Raw genomic sequence first — 18,740 nt, 5'->3', positions numbered from 1 at the left:
GCGTAAGTACAGGAGATTAATGTTGACATCGCGTTGACGGGGGCCAGGATCACACCTTTCATCAGTATTTGGAATTCAACGTTTCTGTCTTCTTCCAGTACCCAAAATAGGCAGGATAGCTGGGAAAAAAGGTTTTCTCTGACAGGTTTAGAGTGAGAGGAATGTAGGCCACTGCAAACTTTAAGGGAGCAGGATTCTAACTTTGATAAACTCCTTTTGTAAAGTGTTTTTAGCCTGAAGAAAGAGATGTGTAGCCATGTTTTCAGGTATTATACCACCACGGATGGGTGAGGTTGAGGAGTTTGCACATAATCGAGACTGTTAAATCTCATATGGATCCTTTCCAGGGAATCTTGTACATCTGCAGTACAGCAGACAACACTGGCCTACTTTCCTGCCTATCGTCGTTGCCCGGGGCTCCTTTATCGCTCCTTTAAAGCTCCTCTATACAGCCATGTTTTTTCCCCTCGCTCAGCTTTTTGTGGCCGCAGAGCTGCCTTTCCTAGAGCTTAGCTTAGCATCAAAGTCGGGCAGGACGGCCTCTCTCTTTCTGCGCTGGTTTTACCGTTTCCGAGACTGGTTCTCAGCTCTGGTGTGGGCTCTAACGCTGGTATTTCCCGTAAGATTGAAGCGACACGACAGTTGATTGGGCAGCCGTTTGGCATTCTCTTGGCTTAATCCACCATGAGAGCGTATAAATAGATCTTGTTAAATCTGATCCACTTTGCCTGAGCACCTGTGTACCAGATATTATTCGCACTCTTGTGTTCGTGCAATAGATTCAGGCACGGTGTCCACGCGCGTGATCGTAAAGGATAGCCCCACTCGATCCACTTATGGAGACGAGGATTAATCTGTTTTTAGCAAAAATTTGTTTTTTTTTTTTGTCCCTCTTGTGAAAATGAGATTTAAAGGCCTTTGTTTGTGGCCGCTGCTCTCTGTTCTGCTTCAAACATCGTTACTCTTGATGACCAGCTTGTCATTGTTGTTGCTCTCACGTTCTCCACTGGTCCAAATTGTCATGTGACAGTCAAAGCATCATCGCTGTTGCAGGATCTGAGGGAGATTACCTGCATTAGTGTTTTTTTTAAATTATTATTATTATTTACTGGTTTATTCTGCTTTTACTCCACTTTGGTTTCCAGAAATCTTTTTCTAACTTCAACCAACTAGAATTTGGAGAATGTCTTCTATTTTTCCATCCTTTCAGCTGCCTAAATCAGATCAGACTTGGTGAAATTAATTAAATTCCAGACATTAAATATTTCCAATCATAGGCTCTAAATTGAAAACATAAATCCCAAACTGATGTCTTCTTTGCTTTATTATAATCTTGGAGATCAAATCAGATTCATCATTTTTAGTAACTTTGGGAATGTTTTTTCAGTAACACACAAAGGCAGTTAAGTTCAGAGCATGGTCGGGATTAAAATAGAAATTTTAATCCTCTAATATTCAAGAATCATCCAGAAAGTGGTCCTTTAGACCGTTATTGAGGAATAAATGCCCTCAATTGTTTATAAAGTAGGTAACAAATCTCATCTTCTGGTAGTTTAAATCCTTTTATTCTGTATCTATTCTCATCAGAGCACTGTAGATTGCTTCTTTAATAACAAACAATGTAAAATAGTAGGCATGATTTTTTTTAAAAAGAAGGAAAAAGGGATTAACAAAGTCTTCATCTCCTGATGTTTACGTCACCGTTTCATTTTTCAGCTGCAGGACCAGCAACAGAAAGAGCCTGATAGGCAGCGGCCAGTCTTCAGGGTTGCCGCGACCTCACTCGCCTCTCTCGTCCTTTACAGGTGGGTCTGATCTCAGTTTCTCCCTGCCGTCGTTGCCCCTTTCCTCACAGCGTAGCCTTTGTCGGGTCTTATGTGGTGGTTGGATGAAAACGCCACCGATTGTGTCCCGCGAGGAAGTGGCGGAGAGGAAATGCAAAAGAGCAGGAGGAGGGGCCGCGTCCTTCCTGTCGCTGGCAAGCAAAAGTAGAGCTGCAGCTCACGTTTGTTTGGTCTGGATCTGAAAATGCACCCAGAGAGACACAGAGTTCTTGAGAAACCCTGCGATCAGATCAGGGAGAGCTTAAGAGCGTGGCCCAGTAGCGTTGGTACCACAGGTAAGAGGAAGTTGTGCGTGCCGAGGACGTGCAATTAAATCCGATGATGCCCCTTTGTCTTCTAAGGCCTCCATGAAGCCGCCGTTCAGAGGTTTGATTCCAAGTGTGTTGTTCTGAAATGGAGTTTCTGTTATTCCAGAAGAAGATAATCTGACTTCACGATTACATTACAGCTAAATTGTGGCCATTAATCACAAACGGGATCTGTTTGCTGTCTGCTGTTTGTGTCCTCAGCAAAGCTCTGTTTTTCTTTTCCACTGTAGGAGAATCTCGTGCTTCACTGCTGTTAGGGGACAAAGTGCTGGAGCTTGTCTGTAGTTTACATCTCTGTGAAGCCCTTTGCTTTCATCTGCTGCTGTCAGCAGTTACAGAGTGATCCAATTTATGTATTATCCAAAGCAGATGACAGTTTCTTTTTCAAAAATGTTTTTTTTATCCTCCACAGACTCTTTTTTTTTTTTTTAGACGGGTGAAATGATTGTATTTTCACTTTCACTTGCCCAGACCTACGATGATATGGGGGGGGGATAAGAGGTGGTGCAGCAAAACATTTGAATTGATTTTTCTGATGTTTTCTTATTCCGGTCAGGTTCAGGTTTGCTTTATTTTAGTGTTTGTGTTTATGGAACAGTTTTGCTCCGGTCTTTTTTGTTCATTTGTCACTTTTGTTTGCCTGCAGCTACTTTTCAGATTTAATCTCTGCGTCTTTGTTTGCAGGAACAAGCCCACAAGACAGCCCCAGAAATTTCTCTCCTAGTGCCTCTGCTCATTTTTCTTTTGCACGAAGGTAATTCACAGAAATGACTAAACTACTAAAACATTGCAGACCAACACATTGTTCAAAAGTAGACGTGGGGTTAATAAACAGGGTTCTCTGCTTATTACCGTGTGACCTTAATAGTTTCTCTGTAAATGTTCAGTTTGACTCCAGATCGATAATATATTTATACCATTTCTCAACAGTCATTGCCACAGAGCAGACAGGTAAATTCACGTTAGGCCTCCATTTGCCCTTTGACCCCAACATTTGTCCATAAACAGATAAAACGTCATACTTTTATTTCATTTGACATTTTATTTTGCACCATTCTGACATTGAGTGAAAGTGCCGTGCTTTTATTTTTGGAACTCTAACACGATCACCTTTCATCGTAGTTTTACGTGTTATATTCTGCAAACATGGAAACTAAACCCATTTTACGTTTTCAAAAGCAGTTTTTACAAATTTGTCTTTGATCAAAGGTGTCTGTGCATGCGAGCGTGACTTTGAGGTGTGACCATTCTGCTCATGTTTGTTGCACCAGAACTGATGGCCGCCGCTGGTCGTTGGCGTCCCTTCCTTCCTCTGGCTATGGAACGAACACGCCCAGCTCCACCATCTCTGTAAGCATCATGGACTCGGACTGGATGTGCATAATCACCAGAACTATGAGCTGACCTTTTGCATTTTATTTATTATTTACCACTTTAAGAGAAAAAAGGAACGATTTTTTTTCTTTTCATGTTGAATATATGTGTTTCATTTCCAGTCATCCTGTTCATCACAGGAGAAGCTGCACCAGCTGCCCTTCCAGCCTACACCCGATGAACTGCACTTCCTCTCCAAGCACTTCTGCACTGAAAGCATCTCCGGGGACGAATGCCGCAGGGCCACAGCCATGCGACCGCGCTCACGCAGTCTCAGGTACTGGTTCAGATCCACCAACAACCATTAGCATCACTTGTCTAGCGCGGCGTTCAGTCAGTGACATCGGTGCAATTCCCTTTCAGCCCTGGACGATCTCCCTCCTGCTTCGACCACGAGATTATTATGATGAATCACGTCTACAAGGAGCGGTTTCCGAAGGTAGGCGGAGGTTACGTGTTTTTGACCGCTATGTATGACCATGAAGTAGCTTAGACGACTAACAGTCGCTTCCTCCTACAGGCCACAGCTCAGATGGAGGAAAGGATTCAGGAGGTTATCCGCAGCAGCTCCCCAGAGAGCGTCCTCCCTTTAGCAGATGGCGTGCTCGGCTTTGCTCATCACCAGATAATTGAACTGGCCCGTGACTGCCTGGAGAAGAGCCGCCTCGGACTCATCACCTCCAGCTACTTCTGCGAGCTCACTGACAAGCTGGAGAGACTCGTTCTGGAGGTCTGCTCATCCTTCATCTGCGGTTCAGACATTTCCAGGCAGAGTTCTGAACCGAGTTCTAACCTTCCTTCTGCTTGGCTGCTATGTAGTCCACACAGAGATCAGAGAGTGAGGAAGTAAACTTCATCAGAGAGCTGGTGAAGAAGATCCTCATCATTATCGCGCGACCTGCTCGACTGCTGGAATGCCTGGTATGTGTGGCATCAAACAGCCACCAAGCTGTGTCGTTACTAGTGCGGCTTAATTTCATTTCAAGTTGAGTGTTTACCTGATGGTAAGCAGGAAGCTAGTGAACACAGGATGAAGCATTTAGCCACTGGGGGGGGGGGGCAACTTTTTCCCCCGAGGAGTCAGAATCCGTAATCAACACAAAAGGCAAGTCAGTATTAGACTGGGGTGCAGCAGATGGCCACAACACAACTCCAAGTGAATGTTAACGATGTGCAACTGTGTGATATGTAAATTTCGCACCTGTTTAAATGGAACTGCTTAACGTGATAATCTGTTAATGGCGCGTCCATCTGCTCCCAGTGACCTCTGTTCGCTCCAGACCCATCCTCATATTGTTCACCTTTCTGCATTAGCAGTTGGTATATTTGTAGCTTTATTTATTGATGTGAGTTTAAATAGTCCTGCTATAACAGTGACACCACTCATTTAACATTATTTAACACATATGAGGCATCTAAAGGCAACATTTTGTGGTTTTAACCTTTCTAACAACATATGTTGCGACTGCAGGAGTTCGACCCAGAGGAGTTCTACCACCTTTTGGAGGCGGCTGAAGGACACGCCAAAGAGGGCCAGGGCATCAAAACAGACATTCCTCGTTATATCATCAGCCAGCTGGGACTCACAAGAGATCCTCTGGAAGGTACAGCTTGTCTTTAATAGACTCAAAGTGTCCTGACAGAATAGAAGAAAATCTAAATCATGGGGGGAGTTTTAGGGTCTTCTTCTTTTAAAGGTTAGTAAAGTGCTGATTTCTGCAGTTTCTGTCGGTGTCATATTGACGATGCTATAAATGCGAGTAAATTGAATTAAAACCTGTTAAGAAATGAAGCTGTCGGGCTAGAAGACTTGAGACCGCTGTCCTATACTGAACAGATTCTTTTTAATGACCCCGCGTCTCTCCAGATTTAGTAACAAATAACATTCATTATGACTAATTAGAAAGGAATGGCCTCCCCACAGATCCACACAAGCTGCCTCATCAGCCCATCTCTCCGTTCATTTCCCCAGAGTGTCGCCAGCGTTTTATTTGCTCGTCGCCTGAGGCAAACCTACCAGGAAGGACAGATGTTAAAGAGCTGCAGAAATGTGTTTACAGGCTCTCGGGGGGACAAGGACAAACATCCCCCTGTGAAAAGACACACATGGACTTTGGCTGTGTTACACACGAGCACACATACGGAAGCTTAGAGAGGCGAGGTGGCTCCTAATGAGCACTTTGTAGGGAGTGCTGATTTCCAAACTTGGTTATGGACGCGTGCGGCTGTTGCAACGCATCATTTCCACCCCATTTAGTTTCAATTAGGAGTATCTGAGAGTCAGCACCTCCAACCTAATAGGTGAAGAAAGGACACCTGCTGTTGAGTTTGGAGCTTTGCTGAAGTGCAGAAATGGCCATCGGAAAATAAAATGTTTTTGAAGTTGTGATTATTCTGTGTTCTTCTCGGCTTTGTTCCCGTAGAAATCGCTCAGCTGACCAGCAGTGACAGCGGGATAGCAGAAACCCCAGAAACGGATGACTCTGTAAGCATTCATGAAGTCGTTTGGTGACCTAACCTGGTTCACCACAGAAACGCACAGACCATAATGCTCTAATATTTGTCTGCCTTTTTGCTCTTAGTCTCACAGCCTCAGCACAGCCCTGAAATCACGACGTAAACCCTGTGAACTAGACTTTGAGATGACAAAGCTGATCAGCAATGGTGCTTATGGGTAAGGCCATTTTTAACTTATGTTAATCATCTCTGGGGCTGCATGTCTGAGAGCCTTTAGAAAGAGCTTTCTCTCTGTTTCCATTATGATTCTGCCTAAAATGTCTTCATCAATGTGTCTGTCAGCTCACTTGTCTCCCTTCCTGACTGGTAAATATTTGCTCCGCAGAGCCGTGTACCTGGTCCGACACAAGGAGACAAAGCAGCGGTTCGCCATGAAAAAGATCAATAAGCAGAACCTCATTTTGAGGAATCAGATCCAGCAAGCCTTCGTGGAGAGAGACATCCTCACCTTTGCTGAGAATCCATTTGTGGTGTCCATGTACTGCTCCTTCGAGACGCGACGGCACCTGTGCATGGTCATGGAATATGTTGAAGGTCTGCAGGTTTATAGTCTCTCGCTGCAGCTAAAAGCCGGATTTTATTGGGAGGGATTTGATATTGTGTCCTGCGTCCTCTAACATCTGCATTGATGTTTCCAGGTGGAGACTGTGCTACCCTTCTTAAAAACATGGGCCCCCTCCCTGTGGATATGGCCAGAATGTACTTTGCAGAGACGGTACTAGCTCTGGAGTATCTCCACAACTACGGCATCGTGCACAGGGACCTCAAACCAGACAAGTGAGGCCTTTCAAACCTGCTGTAATGATCATCTGACTGTATGAATCCTCGTTCCAGCTGTTCCTGCCAAATTTCAGATTTGTTTATCCTCAGAAAAAGCTCATCACACTTGATATGGGTCTCCTCACAGGACTCCAAATGTAAATGGCTTGATAATTAATGAGGTGTCTTGCTGTGCTTAACTCTGCTTCTCCAGCAGCAGGAATGATTACACAAACACTGTTGACACGCTTATGGAGCCATATGCTTCAGACAACTGTTGTAACCCATAGCCCGTGGCTCTTCCCTACTCTGCTACCACAGTTGCCGCTTTTTCCTCCTCTGAAAAATTCATCTGTATTATTCTTATTATTGTTGTTGTTATTGTTGTTCCAGTTTGCTGGTGACCTCAATGGGCCACATTAAGCTGACGGATTTTGGATTGTCCAAAGTTGGGCTGATGAACATGACCACTAACCTGTATGAGGGACATATAGAGAAAGATGCCCGGGAGTTTTCTGATAAGCAGGTACCATTCGTACTAGTAGTCGCAATATCATTATTATAATAATTTTTGATAATAGGACTGTCACTTACAACAAAACTAAATATTTTTGCTCCTTCTTTCTGGACAGGTGTGTGGTACTCCGGAGTATATCGCACCAGAGGTGATCCTAAGGCAAGGCTACGGGAAGCCCGTGGACTGGTGGGCCATGGGCATCATCCTTTACGAGTTCCTTGTGGGCTGTGTACCTTTTTTCGGAGACACTCCTGAAGAGCTGTTTGGTCAGGTCATCAGTGGTCAGTGCTCATTTTTTAATTACAAGATTTATGGTGATGTAACTGAAGAATAGTGACTCAGGCTACAGGGTTGTAACCACTGAGGCTGCTTTCACAATATGAAAGTCATCTAAACTTTAAATGTAGATTATTAATCACGGTGACAGTCTCCCCACAACTGATTAAATAGCCCCTAGGTGGGCGTATGTCAAGAGGAAACTTCGACTCCAACTCAAAGGGGAATTAAACATTTAAATTGCGATTACATGGAATTGGTTGAGTTACACATTTCACCATTTCTGTGAACTGAGAATTCCCAGTGGGCAGCACGGATGGAAGTGGTTATCTCGAAACACAATTGAAGCAATAATATTAAGATGATGCAACTTTGTTCTTTGAGCCCGAATCTGACGGCAGCGTGGAGAAATCCTGAACAACAAGAGCCTTTATCTTGTCGGAGCTGTTGTACAGATGAATTGTTTTCTTTGCATTAGCTGGATACGGGTCTCTGTGCTGTGGAAATGAATGGTGTGCCATGACCAATTTGGTATGCTCTCAATCAAACCATACCGGGCCTCTGAGAGCAACTGTTAATTAAAGGGGCCTGGACACACTGAATGCACACTAACCCAGCCTCAGGCCATGCATACATATTCATCACCCCCCTCTCCCAAATTTGATTAAAATGGGGAACAGACTGTTGAGGGCTTACAGTCAACACGGCATAGACAGGAGTTGCTCTCTGTGTCGTTGCTTAGCCATGAGGCTTTTTACCAAGAGCTAGTGTACATGTAAAATGTCTCTTTGTCAAGCAGAGCAAAAGATTATAAGCATTACTGGGTCAGCGTGAGGTGAGAGCTAAGTAGAAGTAACAATCATCTTATTCATGACAAAAAGCACGCAGAACAAACAGCAGTTACAGCAAATTATGTGTAAAATCTTGACAAGTGCAGTATTGGGTCTAATATATTAGGAGGAATAACGTGAGCGGTGCTTCTGAAGGTGCACGTGCAGTAGAGAAAGTTCTAATTAATAGCGTTTTGTGTTTCCAGATGAGATCAACTGGCCTGAGGGAGAAGACGCTCCGCCGCCTGACGCTCAGGAACTCATCACCTTACTGCTCAGACAGAACCCTCTGGAGAGGTTGGGCACAGGTGCAAACACGAAAAGAGCAAAGAAACTGTTCTGCAGCTCATAACATGGTTAGAGGGAGACAGAAGCAGCACGCGGCCATAAATTCTCCTGTGGCCGTTAGTGCCACTTCAGCACTGCTCATTATTCCAAGTCACCAGGGAAGAAATTGAGGTCATCCACCGGCAGAGCGCTTTATCCCGTGGCCTTCTCACCTCTACTCTTTGATCAATTGCAATTATCTTTTCTTGTCAGCCCGTGAATCCACTTCTATGCATGATCAGGCAGTAAGTGTGTAGTTCTGTGGGCTGCAGGAGCGACCGTGACCAGGGACAGACACCTCTGATCCGAAGGATGCATGTAACCGGTTCAGAGCAGGGACAGCTACTCCTCCGTGTTCATCTGGAACGCACATAAACCAGGCTGCCATTCAGCCATTTCACGAAAGGTCACAGGCAGGAAATTGTACTGCATAATTTATGGCGGCGATATCAGGTTATCCCGCAGTCGCCAGGGAGAGGAAAATCAGTGTGTCAGCATTCTCTGACCTCCTCTATCTCATGCCCGGTACTTGGAGCAGGTGATTGTAATCTATGTAGAGGTCTTATTGATTTGTGTTATGTTTTTCCATATGTAGGAGGAGCGGCGGAGGTGAAGCAGCATCAGTTCTTCCACAACCTGGACTGGAACAGCCTGCTGAGGCAGAAGGCGGAGTTTATCCCACAACTGGAATCTGAAGATGACACCAGTTACTTTGATAGTGAGTTCTTACTGGTCAAAACCATCCATAATAATCAACGTGTGGCTGGGTTGTCCTCCCCTCTGCTCCGCATCACCTCGTGACATTTAAAAAGTAAATCTTAAATGTCTCGCCATTTCCAGCTCGCTCTGAGAAGTACCATCACCTGGAGACCGAGGAAGAGGACACAAACGACGAAGACTTCAACGTGGAGCTGCGGCAGTTCTCCTCATGCTCTCACCGATTCTCCAAGGTTTGCGCACCATTGCACGTGAATCCTCAGTGATGCTCTCATCTGTTCCCGTTCTCACGGAGAATGAAACATGAATGGTGGCGTTTCATATGGAAATGTATGTTCCCCTGCTCCTTATGACATTAAACATAGACATATTCAGCTTTGCATATATTTTCCACTTGCAAATCTTTTTTTTTTAGTATCGGTGCACAACGCTGTCACACAGGCTGGGAGTTGTAGTGCTGCATTGCAGTATGCCCCCTCTCTCACATCAAAACAGTGTCAAAGTGTCTGAAAAGTAGCGGGGAGTCTCAGAGGACGGGTTTAGCTGCACTGAAACGTTCCCTCAGATGTACCTAAACTTCCTGCTTGTACAGACACAACAGCGGTGGTTCCTCTTCCCATAATTATGAAAGTATAACATGTAACTATCGCTAACCTGTGTCCGTCTCTTGTGTCCAAGTAATGACACGAAGCATATTACCGTGTTTTCATCAGGTTTACAGCAGCCTGGATTTGTCCCGTGGGCACCTGGAGGAGAAGGGAGAGACGGAGGGGAAGAAGAGCGAGAGTCCCCTGACTCTCGACTCGCTCAGCTGGACGCCGGATTTTGCTGAACTGTATGTTTGCTTTCTGCCTTATTTGAAAAACATTATTTCAACAGACAGAAATATGTACAGATTAACCCTCTGTAAGTGCCATAAAGGAAACGTGAATTTGTTCATCTCACTTGAACCTCCTGTGTCTTTCGACCAGGCCATCGTTGTCCCAGTCAACAGACACGGATGGTGTGAATCCGGGTCCTCGTCCAAACCTGCTACCAAAGCTCGCCATCTCAGCAGAAAGCGAAGGAGACGAGACCTCGGGACTCGGTGACCCCAGCAAGACGTCCCTCTCCATCGCTGAACTCCCCCAGGATGAACACGATGCCACCACCCCGGGCAGCACCCACAGCGGAGCCACGCTCTCTGGTCTGAATATTACATTATCCAGACACTGTAGAAGTACAGCTTCAGCTAACAATAAGTAGCTTTATTGTTAAAGGTAAAAATCTGTGTTTGACTCGCTCTGTGTGCAACATTTGCACTAATTAGGAAGTTTCTCGGAACATCTGGATCAGTTGACACCCAGAGGGGAAGGAATGGAGAGCCCTGATGCTACCAGCCAGGCCTCTGCAGACCAAGATGGCCAGACGAACCCCGTGCAGAACAAGAGGCCCGCAGAGAAGACGGGAGCTGTGCCAAAAGTCCCAAAGTCGGTCTCCACCGGTGCCCTGTCTCTGATGATTCCTGGAGGTAAGCTGAAGAATCTCTGCATGCATCCATCTGAATGACAAAATAGATTAAAGGTCGGAGCGTGTCGGAGTAATAACACGCACAGCATTACAATAAGAGCCGCAGAATGATGTGAACGCGATGAAAGCAACACTGTAGATTTGTGAAATTGGCCCAGCGTGTCGCCTGCTGTGAGCTCCATTTTATAGAGTGGCTACGGGCAAGTGGCCAAGTACAAGCTGCTAACCAAGTCAGCGGGCAGTGTGAGAGCCAGAAGAGCACCAGGAGAGAGAATGCCATTAGTTTCACCCTCAGTAGGAGCGAGAAAAAAGAAGTCATCTCATGAGCCTTAGAGCAACCCCCCCTCACTGCTTCTCCATGGCCAGTCAAGGTTTCTGATTGAATAAGAGTCTCCCCATGTGGTGATTATCTCCATTTTTACAGATATATTCGGAGTGTCACCTCTAGCCAGCCCACTATCACCTTACTCCCTCTCCTCGGACCCCTCTTCAAGAGACTCTTCCCCCAGCAGAGATTCCTCTCTCTTCTCTGCCAGTCCACGGCAGCCCATCATTATCCACAGCTCAGGAAAGAAGTTTGGCTTCACGTTGAGGGCAATCAGGGTGTACGCCTGTGATGGTGACGTGTACACCGTCTACCATATGGTCTGGGTAAGGATTCCTTTGAGTTGAGTTCAATTAGAATGATTTATTTTTTAGGTGGCAATAAAAAAATAAAATGTTTAAGCATGAACTCTGGACTGGAAATATCCGATCCATTTTGTGTCCCAGACAGCCACCGGGAAATTGATTTACATGTTTACATCATAATGGATCTATTTTTATTTGGCATTGCGCTGCGATTTTTACACCTAGCTTAGTTGGACACCCTTTATACCCTTTAATGGAACAATATCTCTTTATTCAGAATGTAGACGACGGTGGACCGGCACATAAGGCAGGACTCAAAGCTGGAGATCTCATCACTCATGTGAATGGTGAAGCAGTTCACGGTCTCGTCCACACTGAAGTGGTGGAGCTCCTGATAAAGGTAAGTTCGAGATTTCTTTTAACACACAATAAAATACACAATCTGGCTGACAAAAATGGCCTCTTAAATGTTTCTGTTTCAGAGTGGTAACAAAGTAGCCATTTCAACAACCCCTTTTGAAAACACTTCAATAAAAACCGGTCCGGCGAGGAGGAACAGCTACAGGAGCAAGATGGTCAGATGTGCCAAAAAGCCCAAGAAGGAGAAAACACCAGAGAGGTTTGTTTCTGTTTTCTTTTTTATGCCTTTATAATTCCACCATACATCAGCCATGGCCTCTATGTAGGTGTTTAAAGGCTACATAAAATATTGATTTAATTGTATTCTTTGTGCTTCAAGACCTTTTTCAGGGTCAATGGCTCCTGCATATTATAGCATCCATGTGTCATAAACATGTTACACATGACTGCTGCTCCGTTTAAGAACCTTTAAGAAAAGGTTGAATATGCAGTGATCGAGGCTATAGCTAGCTGAGTTAAATCGACCAGTTTGTATCTAAAGGTTCATAAAGGGAGTCTGGAGTGATGTGAGATGTGTTTACCGACTTGTGAGAAAATAAACTGATTTTATGCTTGGTTGAAAGTACCTCTGGAAGAATTGAACCTCGAGGCCCATACAACAAAGCACGCTCTTTGATTATAGATCTCTTTGAACTTAATGCATAAATTTTACAGCGCGTTGCAGTTTGTTGGTGTTTATGAAAAACAATTGCAAACGTAGATGCAGGAATAAATTAAGGGGAACGAGATCCATACAAGTCTGTCCATTCTATCTGTGTAGGTTTTCATCCCTTTTTTACTGTGATATCTGTAACATATTTTTGTTGAGCGAATTTCAACTTTCCACCTTTTGTCGCTGTGCTTTCCCCCCAGAAGACGCTCTCTTTTCAGGCGTTTCGCAATGCAGCCCTCTCCTCTCCTCCATACAAGTCGCAGCTTCTCGTCTCTGAATCACTCCTTGTCATCTGGTGAGAGTCTCCCTGGCTCCCCCACCCATAGTCTGTCCCCTCATTCCCCCACCGCAGCCCTCCGTCCAACACCAGATTTTACCCAGTCAGGTGGGGATCGTAGCGTGTTTTGATTGCAGCTCTTGGATGTTAGTCTTGCTAACAGAGTTGCTCTTTTTAACTTCCAGGTGGAAACTCTTCCCAAAGTAGTTCACCCAGCTCCAGCGCCCCCAACTCCCCTGCAGGGTCCGGCCATATCCGTCCCAGCACTCTCCACGGCCTCGGCCCCAAGCTGCCAGGCCAAAGACTTCGTCAAGGACGCCGCAAGTCTGCCAGTAGCATTCCCCTTTCTCCTTTGGCACGCACGCCTTCACCTACCCCCCAACCAACATCGCCGCAGCGCTCACCATCTCCCCTTCTCAGTGGGCATTCTGTGTCTATTTCTAAGACCACACAAGCCTTCCCAGCCAAGATACATTCCCCCCCAACAATCGTGCGCCATATCGTACGACCCAAAAGTGCTGAACCGCCCCGCTCGCCCCTCCTAAAACGTGTCCAGTCTGAGGAGAAGCTGTCTCCCTCTTACACTGGAGAAAAGAAGCACCTGTGTTCCAGGAAGCACAGCCTCGAGGTCACCCAAGAGGAGGTCCAGGATGAAGAACCAGCAACTGGTGATCAGGATCACACAGTCTTACAGAGTGTGGATGAAACCGTCTGTGAGCCCCCAGCAGTCACACGTATACGACCTGTGGAGCAGGGCTGCCTAAAGCGCCCCGTCGGCCGCAAGATGGGCCGACAGGAGTCTGTTGAGGACCTTGATAAGGAGAAGTTGAAATGCAAAATGGTTGTAAAGAGACAGGAATGGTCGGAGAGGAGGGACTCTCTGCAGAAGCAGGATGCCCTCCGTGAACCCGACTCGTACTCCTCCTGTGGTGACTGCAGGGAAGAAGGATTTCTTGTCAGGGGCCTGAATAAGAGCAGCTCAGACTCTGGTCCTCTCGAAACCAAAGCTGCTGGGTCAACTCTTAAAGACGTGCTTTATAAGAAACTGAGCACCCGCGTTTCTGATGCTAAGACTGAAATGTGCATGAGCAGCGGCGAAGGAGACGGAGGACTTAAACCGAATATATGCTCTGTTCACCCAGAGTGGCCCAGCAGGCAGAGTAGGGACAGCACGAAGCCTGACAGACTGGACTTTAAGGCTCCGAGCATCGAGTTCACCAGGAAGAGGCTGTCTTTTGAAGAACGCGAGGACTGCATCTGTCGGTGCTCCTCCAGCATCCACGAGAACCTGCACTTTGGTTCCACTAGATCTAAAAGCCTCCAGTTGGATACAGCCATGTCACATGATCACGTGAAGCCGGGGATTGTGAGTCTTCACTCCAGCCCCGAAGGTCTGGCCCCCAAGATCTTCTCTGGCAGAGCAGAGAGCGCCGTGGAAAAACTTCAGCTCATCTCCTCTGCCGAGTCTTCACTTCGTAAGACCTCCTCGGAGTATAAACTCGAAGGACGGCAGGTCTCGTCTCTCAGACCTCTGGAGGGGACTCTGGACATAGGTCTGCTCTCGGGGCCCAGAGTCTCCAAAACAGAAACGTGTTTATCCAAGATGGCAGAAATGACAAGCGATGCTGTGAGTCGTCCAGTTTGGCTCCAAAGCCCCGCAGAGAGGCAGGTCACCATCCCCCAACTGAAAACCCCAGACAAACTGAAGAGCCCTCTAACTTGTTCTCCAGGCCCTCAAGTTGTTTCTGCTCCAAATGTTCTAGCTGCTTCCAAAGACCCACTGTGTGACCAGAAAAGCGGTCCAAATGTTGAGAAAACGCAGGACAGAAGCAGCGAGTCATTAAAGGCTCCAACCAGCAAAATGGAGATGGCGGCTTCTGTTGTTAGACACGATAACAGGAGCGGTCTGAAGACCAGTCCGTCTCTCCCACATGAGCACAGAGGCCCTCGACAGGCCCCTCACTTCTCATGTGGAAAAACACCTTCCATACGGGAAGTGAGCAACGAAGATCAGGAGGACGACGGGGAGCCGCAGGAAGTCCCAAAACCCGTCCCGTCGCTGAACCCCGACAGGTCCAACGCAGGAGTGTCTTTGATTCCACCCAAGCTGGAGGCAGGCGTCCCAAACGTGGCAGTTGCTGCCAGCAAGCAGGTGCCCGCAGCACCGGAGCAGAGTCTAACCTGCCATCTGAGCGGTGAGAAGAAAGCAGCCGCCCCGCTTAAGTCAAACACCACCTGTCCTTCCGATGTGCTGAACAACTCCGACTCTGTCCCGGGCGTGCGTTCAAAACAGCAGCCAGAGAGCATCTGCTCCTCAAATCCAGAACCACATGCGTCTGTAACAACAACAAGTGCTTCTGCACACGGGGAAAACAAATGCAGCTCAGCGTCCAGACCTCTGGAGAGCTTTGTTGGTAAAGACGGTCTACGGGCCAATATAACTACAGTCACAGAGGTCGTACCAGACACAAATAAAGGGGATAAAACCACATCGGCGGGGGCGTTGAAGAATAACGGAATAGTGCCGCAGAAAAAAACGGACCTCGTGCCACCGAAGCCTGAGGGCAGTGTGAGGGCCTCGGAGGGGCTGACAAACAGTAACGAGGCCGAAAAAGCACAACACAAATCAGCTTCAAAAAGTCCTCAGAAGGCCTCAGTGAGACCCAGAGAACCGCAGAAATGTTCACCTTCAGCAACAGCAAACGGTTTGAACATGAGCAAGTCAAAGGCGGAGCCGCAGCCCGTAGCACACGCCGCTGTGAAGACGGCGGGGGCTCCTGTTCTGTCGCGTCAGGCGGACCCGCCCAAAGAATCTGAGGTTCCACAAACCCACAACACTAAAGAGACGACGGCCCCGCCGTCATCTGCTGGAGCCCAGCCGCCACAATCTGTTGACAAGACCCAGCCGAAGAGCTGGGGCGTTAAAGAACCCACAGAGTCCAAACCAAAACCCATCCCTCCCAAAACGGCTCCGCCCTCATCTTCTGTGGCCTCTGCCAGTATTAAACTGAGTCTGGATGCCAAACACAAGGACCCTTCGCCCAAACATCAAACCACAATGATTAAAAGTCACGAGTCTAAACCAAAACCTGCTGCTCTTCAACACCAGCTGCCGCCTGACGGTCCTTCACAGCCCGAACCGCCTCCGGTGCTGCCCAAACCTGCAGCCAGAAAGGAAATGCAGGGGGCCAGCGGCGCCCTTTCAGAGAGGACCTCCGTCACTGCAGCGCCAGAAGGCCACAGTAAGCTGTCCAAGGGGGGCCCCAGAGGTGAAACGCACACTACAGATGGCCACAAGGGCCCGGAGAGCAGAACCACTCCAGATAAACAGCCCAGCAGTAAGAAGGAGCCGCCTGAGAGGAGAAAGAAAGAACCCCCCCAAGAGGTTGCGCAGAAAAACGCAAAAAGAGACGCACCCAAAGCCGCTCCCGCCGCTCCAAAAGACCCTTCCGAGAGAGAGACGGGCAGGAGCAAACAGCAAAAAGAGTCGCCGCGGGGTTCAAGCAACAAAAAATAAAACTAAAACTAAAGAACGGAGGTGGCGGGATGGGCATCCTCCTCATGCCTTTATTTCACGTTTGACCGGACAAGCTGTTACAGAACGAACCTGCGCGTGTTAAACGAGTTCTCGTCTCTGGGTCTGATTGTAGGCGGTTGTTTTGCTGATGGTCTCCGCTGCCCTCTGAAAATTAGCGTTTCGCATCTAGTGAATGTTTTCGTGTCTCTGTTTTAATCGTAGAATGCTTCGTGCAATCAGTGCATCGTGCGCGATAGGGTAAAATTAGCCTTACAAAGGTCGTGCTGTACTGTAGAGTTGGTGCCATTATTTAAAAAAACAACAAAAAAACAAAAACTGAATTGCACTCACCCACAGACTCGGAGGGACCTGATGACTTTTAATGCAGTAGATGACTGAAAATGAGCAGCGTTCGGGGCTTCTGTTGGGGTTTTGGGCCGCTATGTCCGGAGCTTCTCCCCTATAAACTTTAGAAGTGTTGTTGGGAATCACCTCACGGGTCTGGAGTCATAAACGAGGCCCTCGGGAATATAGGAAAACGAACCCTGCTGTTCTTAGCGAGCTGGTTGGGGGATTATTCACATTCCTGACGTGTGTATAGTTGGAATTTTTATGCAACAGGGTGTAAATATGTTAACACTGTAACCCAGGGATACAGGGGCTGACATGATTGTGGATTGTTACATATGTATAGATTTTGCATTTGTGTGTAAGCTTGACGTCAGAGAACTCTGTGGTCTGAAGAAAGCTACCTTGTACCACGTGGGAAGGCGCCCCCCTCTTCTATGTGGCCTTTTAAACGTTCAAAAACCGACTTGAAGAGAGCGAGAGGCGAAGGAGACGAGGGGCCGACTTCAGGAAAATGTAGCATTACGCAACAAAACTGTGAGAGATGGGCGGAGGGGTTTCCTGACCGACGCGACCGACTGTAATCCACCAGAAAGGACATGGCGTTGGCACTACAGTCGCGGTCCCGTGCGTGTTTTCAGGCAGCCGCCACAGTGCGAGGGTCGTCGGAGCATTTTCTCAGTTGAAAGGAGAGATTGTGATCGTTTCATCACGTAGTTCTCGTCTGCGACATATATCTGATGTTAATGTGCAATGACCTTGGTACGAAGCATATATGCTTTCATATCCTCTTTGGATTGACCCATGTCTCTTTGATGTAGATGCCTTTAATATAATAATGCTAAAGGACAACCAGAACGTAGGGCTCGGTATGCAACCCGGTATTTGCTCCGTTTCGCCGAAACGATGATTTCATGTGACTCAGAAGAGAATCTAAGTTATTTAAACACTGTGCTGCAGGCGGGGATGGGAGCGAAACGTGGACTGCAGAGATTTTAGAGGATGATGATGCTAACTTGCATTAGATATCGTAGATGTTTAGCTAATATATGTGAGAAAAAAAAAAGCACCTTAACATTTGTCGATAGTCAGTTGAAAAGGTGTAAAGAAGAGAACAACTGGAACTGAAAACGTTTGTGAATTACATACTCATGGTGAGTTTCGTTTGAACAGTCATCCCACACAAAACACACACAGCAACACACACACACCTTTTACTTCATACGACAACTGACGTTTTAAGTCCTCAAAGCACATTGTTTGTTTACAAAGCATCATGGATGTATATTTTGTATATTGTTGATTTGCCAAATCTACGTTCTGTGTTCCAGGTAACGTCGTTTCTAGTGGTGCGCAGATAAGAACATCTGTTTGTGCAGTAATTGTCTTTTCATGTCAGGTTGTTTGTCCACTTGTCCTTTCAGGTTCTTTTCCCTTGTTGAACTAGTTAGCGATACATGAACTTGATTACGATGGTCTGTCTTTTAGAATATGTGCAATAAAAGTGTTTTGAGTTTTGTAATTTGCCCAAGGAAAGCTCTATGGATGTCACAGATGTTGTATATGAAAACAGATATTTATACTTTTAATGTTGCGTAATAATGAAAATAAAATGGAACTGTAATGGATGCCTTGTTGCAATTTTTGTCCTTTTTGTGTAGTGTGTACCTCCGGTGTTCAGCGTGAGCTCAGCAGGGGGCAGCATCTATCCATCTGACACCTGCCACTGCCCTGCAAGCTCCTGCTTTAGATTGGAGATCAAATCTCCCACATATAAGCATCAATCAGGTCAAAAAACAGTTTTTACATGCAAATTCTGATCTCCAAATTTTACAGGGGTGATTTCAGGGTTATTGAACGCAAAGAATCATTAATAATTTTATCCCTACTTGTTTGACGGTTGTGGCTCATTTTTTAG

General features: G+C 46.5%; 1 protein-coding gene across 29 annotated transcripts in view; it reads left to right on the top strand.

Annotated features, from left to right (window-relative positions):
* Positions 1 to 18,450, top strand: part of mast4 (microtubule associated serine/threonine kinase family member 4) — a 46,213-nt gene extending 27,763 nt beyond the window's left edge. For 11 of the 29 annotated variants that reach the window (XM_057018378.1, XM_057018379.1, XM_057018396.1 and 8 more), the window contains 26 exons: positions 1,717 to 1,805; positions 2,837 to 2,906; positions 3,083 to 3,103; positions 3,424 to 3,502; positions 3,649 to 3,803; positions 3,890 to 3,965; positions 4,047 to 4,256; positions 4,346 to 4,447; positions 4,998 to 5,130; positions 5,950 to 6,011; positions 6,109 to 6,200; positions 6,369 to 6,577; positions 6,682 to 6,820; positions 7,196 to 7,328; positions 7,435 to 7,600; positions 8,632 to 8,733; positions 9,348 to 9,470; positions 9,593 to 9,702; positions 10,183 to 10,304; positions 10,441 to 10,655; positions 10,779 to 10,979; positions 11,403 to 11,629; positions 11,886 to 12,008; positions 12,091 to 12,227; positions 12,881 to 13,065; positions 13,143 to 18,450. In XM_057018378.1, the coding sequence (XP_056874358.1) occupies positions 1,717 to 1,805; positions 2,837 to 2,906; positions 3,083 to 3,103; positions 3,424 to 3,502; positions 3,649 to 3,803; positions 3,890 to 3,965; positions 4,047 to 4,256; positions 4,346 to 4,447; positions 4,998 to 5,130; positions 5,950 to 6,011; positions 6,109 to 6,200; positions 6,369 to 6,577; positions 6,682 to 6,820; positions 7,196 to 7,328; positions 7,435 to 7,600; positions 8,632 to 8,733; positions 9,348 to 9,470; positions 9,593 to 9,702; positions 10,183 to 10,304; positions 10,441 to 10,655; positions 10,779 to 10,979; positions 11,403 to 11,629; positions 11,886 to 12,008; positions 12,091 to 12,227; positions 12,881 to 13,065; positions 13,143 to 16,474 (6,613 nt within the window). In that variant the 3' untranslated portion in view covers positions 16,475 to 18,450. Of the gene's footprint in view, positions 1 to 1,716; positions 1,806 to 1,859; positions 2,120 to 2,147; positions 2,211 to 2,836; positions 2,907 to 3,082; positions 3,104 to 3,423; positions 3,503 to 3,648; positions 3,804 to 3,889; positions 3,966 to 4,046; positions 4,257 to 4,345; positions 4,448 to 4,997; positions 5,131 to 5,949; positions 6,012 to 6,108; positions 6,201 to 6,368; positions 6,578 to 6,681; positions 6,821 to 7,195; positions 7,329 to 7,434; positions 7,601 to 8,631; positions 8,734 to 9,347; positions 9,471 to 9,592; positions 9,703 to 10,182; positions 10,305 to 10,440; positions 10,656 to 10,778; positions 10,980 to 11,402; positions 11,630 to 11,885; positions 12,009 to 12,090; positions 12,228 to 12,880; positions 13,066 to 13,142 lie in introns of those variants that run through there. The other 18 variants (XM_057018383.1, XM_057018388.1, XM_057018401.1 and 15 more) reach the window with 12 other exon arrangements.
* The last annotated feature ends 290 nt before the right edge of the window (positions 18,451 to 18,740 follow it).

This window comes from Takifugu flavidus, chromosome 20 (assembly GCF_003711565.1).
Source record: "Takifugu flavidus isolate HTHZ2018 chromosome 20, ASM371156v2, whole genome shotgun sequence".
In the NCBI taxonomy this organism is placed as follows: Eukaryota; Metazoa; Chordata; class Actinopteri; order Tetraodontiformes; family Tetraodontidae; genus Takifugu; species Takifugu flavidus.
Note: the sequence above shows the minus strand (reverse complement) of the source record. Positions and strands in the feature narration are given on the sequence as shown.